General features: G+C 45.5%; 1 protein-coding gene across 1 annotated transcript; it reads left to right on the forward strand.

The window, feature by feature from the left end:
* The first annotated feature begins 401 nt into the window (after positions 1-401).
* Positions 402-7,819, forward strand: KCNJ2 (potassium channel, inwardly rectifying subfamily J, member 2). The gene is made up of 2 exons (XM_004693464.2): positions 402-537; positions 5,306-7,819. The coding sequence occupies exon 2, from the start codon at positions 5,523-5,525 to the stop codon at positions 6,804-6,806; it is 1,284 nt and encodes a 427-aa protein (XP_004693521.1). The 5' UTR covers positions 402-537; positions 5,306-5,522; the 3' UTR covers positions 6,807-7,819.
* Positions 7,820-8,446: the final 627 nt, after the last annotated feature.

The raw sequence follows: 8,446 nt of genomic DNA on the forward strand, positions 1-8,446 counted from the left end.
AAAAAAAAAAAACCTGCATCGTTGTCAATGCCGGCAGGAAGACTATTCCAAGTGACCCTAGAATGGAGGCTCCCCGGTTTTTGCTATCTCCACATCAAATGCCATGATTTACGGCAGACGTCCAAGTCCCGAAAAAACAAGTGGCTCAGATAACAGTTGAATGAGTTTACTTATTTATTCCCAATATGTAGATTAAAACATTTGGCCGGAGGTCAACTGTGTTTAGGACCGGGAGGCTAGGCAGGGGCAGACACCCAGCGGGAGCTTGGCCACGCCCAGGGCGGCGGTGGGCGGGGCCAGGCGGCCGGGGGCGGGGCCAGGCGGGCCGGTGGCTCGTGGACCGCCTCAAAAGAGCCCAGGATAGCGCAGAGCGCACTGGAGCCCTGGCCGGCGCGCAGCCTTCCCCGGCGTCCGCCTGCTGGGTCTTGGGAATTCTGCTTCGCCGTGGTTCACTCGCTTTCACAAACCACTGGATCTTACCTGCCTCTGTCCCCCCTACTTCCACTCCATGCCCGCAGGCGACCGCGCCAGCAACAGGTAAGGGCTGTTGTGTGTTTTCTCCTCTCCTTTGCTCTCGCTGCCTGTTTCCTGGGGAGTGGACGCGGGTTGCGGTCCCGGCGCGGACCCAGCCCCGCCGCTGCAGAGGGGCCCAGCTGTCACGCCGCTGTAGCGCTCACCCGCGCTCGGGAGTCCCAGATCTTGCCTATAGTTTGTGTGCGCGCAAGAACATCCCCAGAGCTAAAAATACTGAGACATGCTTGGAACAGTTGAGCAATAGAAACAGATTTCTCTGCAGCATCTGTTTGTGCTCATAACTTCCAATGCACCAGCTGTAGCGAGATACTAGTTTAGAGGGTGAGGGAGCCCGCCTTCGATTCTCCCTTTAAAGGGGGGAGGGGGAGGGCAATGTTGGGGGGAGGGAGGCGCGGGAGGGAAAGTGCGTCTGGAAGACTGGTGTTCAGCCTTGGCAAACGTCGGGACTCGGACCAGTCGGATCCCTGGCGTCTTTTCTTCTTCTTTTGTCATTGCTTCAAGTATAGCTTTGAATTGCAAACCGAGCGTCTGAAAGTTGCCTTGCTGGGGGAAGAGAGAGGGGGAGTCCGAATTGGATTGGAGTCCGCAGACCGCAAAACTTTCATATCAGATGTCACTCTCCCTTCAACAACTTGTTATTCGTCGTAATAATTATTACGAAGTATTCCTGCCTGAATTAAAGACAGCGTGGTTTTAGGGAAGCGCAGCGGTAAAAAACGACTTGATTCTGCAAAAAAAGATTGCATCATAACATAGACTCATCATGGCTATTAAGAAAAAGAGATATGAAACGGCAGTTTATGCCTGTTCGGGTACGCTTATCAGTAGGATGGTAACTAGGGTGAGCCTGTGAATCCCGGCCATTTTCATAAACTCTGAATTTACCTGTTAGGAAGTAAGGCATCAGCTCAAGCCTGTTCTGGGTGTGCAGAAAATGCATCATGTTTCCTTTTCACATGCATAATCTCTAGCTGTCAGATTTCCTGCTGCATGTTACCTGTTTGCCGCCTAGCCTAAAATGTCTTTCCTATATTTGCCATCATCCCAAACTCCAAGCTCAGGAGTGAGGTGAAGGGGTGACAGCTGGTGTCAAGGTCATTTCACTTGGCTTCCAGCCCCTCCCTCCACATTCTCTTGGCACTTTTTCTTATGTTATTAGTATCCATAGAATGTTTGCACTAATCTCTTGTGAATTTGGCTTTTTTTTTTTTTTTTAAGCACACAGTATGTCTGCTTCCTTCAGAGTCTACAGTTGTGGAATCTCCAGTTAGCTATGTATGAGTCCTCATATGACTTTTGAGAAGCAGGAAAGATTGACCACTTCTCTACCTGAACAGACCTACTGTTTCAAGTTGCCTGTGTTTCTTTTTGTTTAGCAGATGCATATTTTTTTCAGCATTTGCAAATGTGAGCAGTGCTTACCTGCATGGCTATAAATGTTATATCAATAGAACCCACATCCAGGTAGATCAAAGGGCGCCCCCCTCCCTCCCTGACCTCCCCTCCCCCCTCCTTGTTTACTGAGCTTCCAAGAGGTTGCTTTGCTAGGAGTTGGGCTCACATAGCAACATGTGCCCAGAGCTCACTGGTGCTGGTCTGTATGGCGTCAGCTGGGGAATAACTGCTCCGAACACTCATTAGCAAGCATCCCTCTGCCCGGCACAATTTTTTGCACTGTCTTTATGTCCTATCCTTAGGTAGAAATTTCCTTATTCATCATGCGCCATGCGCAATATGATGGGCCACATTTTACTCCCATATAGCCTTCACAGTTACCTCTTTCTGGTTTTGAAGGGCCCATGCCAGGCATCTTTCCTTTATGATAAAGACAAATTTGATGTCCTCATTACATAGCATGTCGTTGTTTGACCCTGTTTTAAACTATAACTTGCTTTCCTTCAACATCTACCTACAGTTGAAGCCCTGAACCATTTTTTTTTCCCATTGCTTATGCTTAATTTTGGCTCAGCCTATAAATAGAATTAACATGAACAACACCACATGTAGCCTCTCAATTTCCCAGAAATACTTTTTGCATCATTGGTTTCAGCCTGGGTAAGATGATTGTTGGTGTCTAATAAATTTACATCAGACCTTTATATATTTTGGCTGCAAGGGGAGTTTACGTGCTAGCCTTGAAATCAAATCTCAAAATCTTCAGATTGTAGCCATCAAGAAGCTGAATCACTGAAACATTTGATCCAATACTTCTCAAAAAAATATTGTGAATATTAGCCTAAAATAAAGTTGTGTGAAAGCCTCATTCTTAATGAAAGTTTCTCCCACATACTCTTTAATTTCGGTGTGAGAAGAGCAGGTGAGAGTGTTTTCTGCTAGCCTGATGCCAGCTAGGCCTGTGGGCAGGTTAACAGGAAAGCATTCTTGATAATGAGATATTGAGAGAATTATCCTTACAAACCTTGACACATTCTAAATTTCTGCTGTGTAATCAGCTCACAGAAGTCTAAACACAATGTGTGTGTACAGTTCTATTTGAGATGATGAAAATTTCCATTTCACCAAAAAAAAAAATAGTTTCCCTTTTTGCAGGCTGAAATGGTCAAATAGCTATATGATAATGTACATGTGGAGCAAATTTTGTCATTAGCAATGAAAATTAGACTGGATCTCTTGCTCCATGCAGACGATCTGCAAGGCTCGATACGCAGACGCTACTCATAGGAAGCTTCTAGTGCATGTTTTGTGGAATTCATACTAATGTCTCGGGGTCAAGCTTTGTGGAAAGTCGTAATTCTGTCTTTAAATTTCATGTGGTGGTTATGCTTTCATCTGGAAAGAGTGCAGAAATAAGTCAGAAGAAATTTGAGACTGTCTACTCGTGGTTCTAACGGTAACTCAGATGGAAGGATTGTTTTGATTCATGAAAAAAGAGTTTCTTGGTGTCAGCATAGAAGATTCTGAAGTCAAGCACTGCTTAAATGCAGCTCACCTTCCTGTTTTGGAAAGTATACCTGTATTTAGTTCTGTGCTGTTACCACTCTCTCTTTTTGTGCAGAAATGCATGGCAATTTCAGATGAGTCAACTAAGCTGAAATCACTGTTAAAAGAATGATTTCCATGTCCAGAATCTAGAACCCTGTGGAACAGGAGTCCTGCTTCATATGTCCAAGTACAGACTTCCCGGGGAAGCAGACAAAACATTGAAGCAGGTGGAAGACTGGGAAGGCACAGTAACTACTTTTCATAAAGTAATTCAAAGGCACTTTCAATTCGGGCATCATTTAGGTGTCAAAAAGCTGCCAAAATGTAACACACATTGCAATTTTCACAGATGACTAATCTCAGGAAAAATGTGTTGGGGCACATTCTTGCATAATAACTTGGATAAAGAAGGAGAAGTGAAAAGACTAGCAAGGCATTTTCCAAGACAATGCACCTTGCCACTCTCTAAGAGGTTGCACAAAAATAAGATACATGGGTTGCTTTATTGTTGACTCTTGGTTTGCCTGCACTAGGTTCTGTTCCCTGCTTAATCTTAATGTTGTTGAGATTGGGGGAGAAAGTGAATACTGGAGCCCTATTGGATTGTTTGAAAAGTTGGGGGTCACTTTTACCTATTTGGTCTGTGCTAGATTAGTTCTGTTGGCATCTCTTTGGTAAAGAACACACCTTTCTCTTAAATTACTGTTGGTTATTTAAGGAAAAAGATAGTTTCTTTGGCACAAAGATGGAAAGTTAAAATAGTTTTTACCGAGGGAAGAATGAAGCAAAAGGAGAAAGCTGGAAAGGATTATTTGTTCACATTAAGTTAAGGTGAGTGCCTTCTCCATAGGAACATATAGCAAACAATAGCCCTGGAAGTGAAAGTAAGTGGACAGACATTTACTATCTGTCTCTACAAAGTTGTCTCTGTTTGGGAAAACACAGAATTAGCCTCACATAAAATGAGTTCCTGCCTTATCTCAATCCACTAAAGACCTGGTCCTTTGGCACAAAGGTGCTTACTTCCTAGCCTGTCATTACACATGGCAATCCCATCTCCGGAGAATTTCAGGACTCATTGCTAGGCAACGGAGTCTCTACCCCCCAGAGCAAACCTGCATCTTCAAGTCAGAATCACTTGTGCTAACAGAGATGTTATCGGCCATTTCTGCAGAGCGGCTGCTTACCGTGTGTGTGAAGGGATGGAGCCAGCCCAAACTGTCTCCAGATACTGGGATCCATTTCAGAAAATGTTAAGGGCTGTCTGCTCAGTTTAGTCATTCAAACAAAAGAGCCTGTGCCTTCTGATTTCACCCATGTTATCAAGAATGCTTAATAGTCTCCCATAATGCACCTGCAGCTCAGGACTGTGATGTTCACACACGGGTCCTTCTCTGCACAGGTCTGAGTTCTTGATGCTTCCTACCCAAGGCTGGAGTTACAAAATCTTTCTTCTGCTTGATAATGTGGGGACCTGACAAGTAGGGAAGATAACATGAAGAGAATAAGAAAAAAGAAAAAAAAAAAAAAAAAAAGGAAGACCTAGACCTGTAAAGCAGAATGTTCTAGATTGCTGGCCAAAAACAGGGAAAACGGGACCTGAACTTTTGGTTGAAAGACTGGCACAGACAACCAAGTCGTCTGTGTTCAATGATACCATGCTTTATATAAAACTCAGAAATACTGTTTCAGGTCTCGAGAAGTAAAATGCTCTCATTCCATGCATTTTTATATCTGACTCTGCATCTTACTAGGAAACAATGCCCGAGAGAGCAGAACCCTTGACCAATGAGCTCCTTTGTAATGAGTAAACTTTCTTTTCTTGCAGGACATGTTCTCTGGATGTCAGCCGAGTTACTGAGCTAACTCTGCATGTCATAGGCAGACCTTGCTAGAACATCAAGGCTCCTGGAGACCCCCATCTCTCCTCATTTTTTTTGGTGTGTGTCCTCACTGAACATTCAAAACTGTTTCTCCAAAGGGTTTTGCAAAAACTCAGACTGTTTTACAAAGCAGAAGCAGCACTGGCGTCCACAGCAGAAGCAATGGGCAGCGTGCGAACCAACCGCTACAGCATCGTGTCTTCAGAAGAAGACGGCATGAAGCTGGCCACCATGGCGGTGGCAAATGGCTTTGGCAATGGCAAAAGTCAAGTCCACACTCGCCAGCAGTGCAGGAGCCGCTTTGTCAAGAAAGATGGCCACTGCAACGTGCAGTTCATCAACGTGGGCGAGAAGGGACAGCGGTACCTGGCCGATATTTTCACCACCTGCGTGGACATCCGCTGGCGGTGGATGCTGGTCATCTTCTGCCTGGCCTTTGTGCTCTCCTGGCTGTTTTTTGGTTGTGTGTTTTGGTTGATAGCTCTGCTCCATGGGGATCTGGATGCATCAAAAGACAGCAAAGCCTGCGTGTCTGAGGTCAACAGCTTCACGGCCGCCTTCCTTTTCTCCATTGAGACCCAGACCACCATCGGCTATGGCTTCAGGTGTGTCACGGACGAGTGCCCCATCGCCGTGTTCATGGTGGTGTTCCAGTCTATCGTGGGCTGCATCATCGACGCCTTCATCATCGGCGCCGTCATGGCCAAGATGGCCAAGCCCAAGAAGAGAAATGAGACTCTTGTCTTCAGTCACAACGCCGTCATCGCCATGAGAGATGGCAAGCTGTGCCTGATGTGGCGAGTGGGCAACCTCCGGAAGAGCCACTTGGTGGAAGCTCACGTCCGAGCCCAGCTCCTCAAATCCAGAATCACCTCTGAAGGGGAATACATCCCCTTGGACCAGATAGATATCAACGTTGGCTTTGACAGTGGGATTGACCGGATCTTTCTGGTCTCCCCCATCACCATCGTCCATGAAATAGATGAGGACAGTCCTTTGTATGACTTGAGTAAACAGGACATCGACAATGCAGACTTTGAAATCGTCGTGATACTGGAAGGCATGGTGGAAGCAACCGCCATGACCACCCAGTGTCGTAGCTCCTACCTGGCGAATGAAATCCTCTGGGGCCACCGCTACGAGCCTGTGCTCTTCGAGGAGAAGCACTACTACAAAGTGGACTATTCCAGGTTCCACAAGACCTATGAAGTCCCCAATACCCCTCTCTGCAGTGCCAGAGACTTAGCAGAGAAGAAATATATCCTCTCTAATGCAAATTCATTTTGCTATGAAAATGAAGTCGCTCTCACTAGCAAAGAGGAAGATGACAGTGAAAACGGGGTTCCAGAAAGCACCAGTACGGACACACCTCCCGATATAGACCTTCACAACCAGGCAAGTGTGCCTCTAGAACCCAGGCCCTTACGGCGAGAGTCGGAGATATGACTGGCTGATTCCTCCTCTGGAATATTTACTTTCAACACAGTCTGTTGGTCAAAGGCCCAGAACAGTTATTCAGACGACGGTACTGGTGAAGAGGTGGGTCGAGGCAAGGGACGGTGAGGCCCCGCGGCTGGCACTGTGGTGTCAAAGACTGTAGGCTCGAAGGAAAGCCCTCCACACGCCTCCCCGTGACCTGATGGCACATAGATGTTGTAGAATAAGTTATGGTTTTTTTTCATGTCTCGTTTTGTGTTTTTACAAAACTTGAACTTGCAGGCAAGCCTTGGTGGGGTATTTCACTTCTCCAGAATGCTTCTCTTTAGGGAACAAGAATGTTTTTAATGGCATAACAAAGGCAAGACTCTGCCTTAATTTTTGAAAAGCTGCTAACTACATGAACACAGATTGTATTTTTGTTGCAGTGTAGTTTTTCTTTCGTGTAATTTAAAAGTCAGTGTTGAACTTCGTTGAAAGCTCATGATACGCGCTGCAAAGTGGCAAGTATTTGGCTATTAGCTGCCAAAACGAGAGGCCAGTGATTCCTTTGCTAGAATTGATTTTCTCTCTCTTCGGTTACATAAGGGCATTATGTAACTCTAGCCAAATGGTAGCCTCTGGCTTGTTGTTATTGGTTTTACCCCACCCCCCCTCCATGATGTTAATGGGTTATCTCAAATTTTGAGTTAGACTACCTACAAACAAATACCAAAGATAATGCACATTTTTGCACAGTGGAGCTAACACTACAAAGGAAGGAAGGCCCTACAGGGCTGCCTTGAAATCAAGAGACAGTAACCTCAGTGTGACCTTGAACTACTCTCTCCTCTTGCACCTTATTCAGAAAATACAACATCAGGCACACAGTCTAGTGAGTGTAGTGTTTTTAAAATTTTGTTCTGTCGTGTAACTTTTGTGTTCTAGACGAAGAAATAGGAAGTCTCACTTGCATACACAACCACAATCGTAAACATCATTTTTTGCTAGGTCATGGTGGCTAGGCTGAAGCATACATTGAGAGAGGGTGGTGTTCTTTAAGACACACCCCTCTTTTTCTTTCTTTCTTTCTTTCTTTTTTTTTTTTTTTTTGCACATTCCAGAATGTATTCCTAAAGTCCTAAAGATAAGACCTGGGTATTTAGTCGGCACTCAAAAAACGGAGCCATCCAGCAAGAGTGATAAACAGGCTTAGATGTTAGATGCTGGGACCTGCCAATCAGATCACTTTCCAGCTTGACTTCACCTTAGAAGAGCTGTTGCTCTGGCCTTGTGGCTTTTTGCACTGATCGGTCTGTCTTGGAGTGAGACTTGCAAGTGTGTCTGAGGGGCTTGCCGATGCCAAAGTGGGGAAGGGACAAGTCACTGCTGTGGCACCTGATCAGCTCAAGTATTCAGGAGGGAAAGACAAGTCATGTTTTTAATAGTAGAAGGCAGGAGTGAAACTGTCTCAGTATTTTAGGTTCAAGGAGAACTGGGAAAACAGAACACAATGACAGGTGTGGGAAAGGGGAGCATGGTGGGAAAGGGATACTTCCCCTTCTGTTTGCACACTGGTGATTGAACCCTAGCTGGTCCTTCTCACCCTACCTGGTGCAGGTTGCTAAGAACATGTTTTCCGGAAACCTCTTCTGCCTGGCCACCTGACT

This window comes from Condylura cristata, unplaced genomic scaffold (assembly GCF_000260355.1).
Source record: "Condylura cristata isolate star-nosed mole 26May11 unplaced genomic scaffold, ConCri1.0 scaffold00038, whole genome shotgun sequence".
Taxonomy (NCBI): Eukaryota; Metazoa; Chordata; class Mammalia; order Eulipotyphla; family Talpidae; genus Condylura; species Condylura cristata.

Excerpts from the sequence above, each read along its gene's own strand:
- KCNJ2 (XM_004693464.2), top strand. The coding sequence starts at position 5,523 with ATGGGCAGCGTGCGAACCAACCGCTACAGCATCGTGTCTTCAGAAGAA.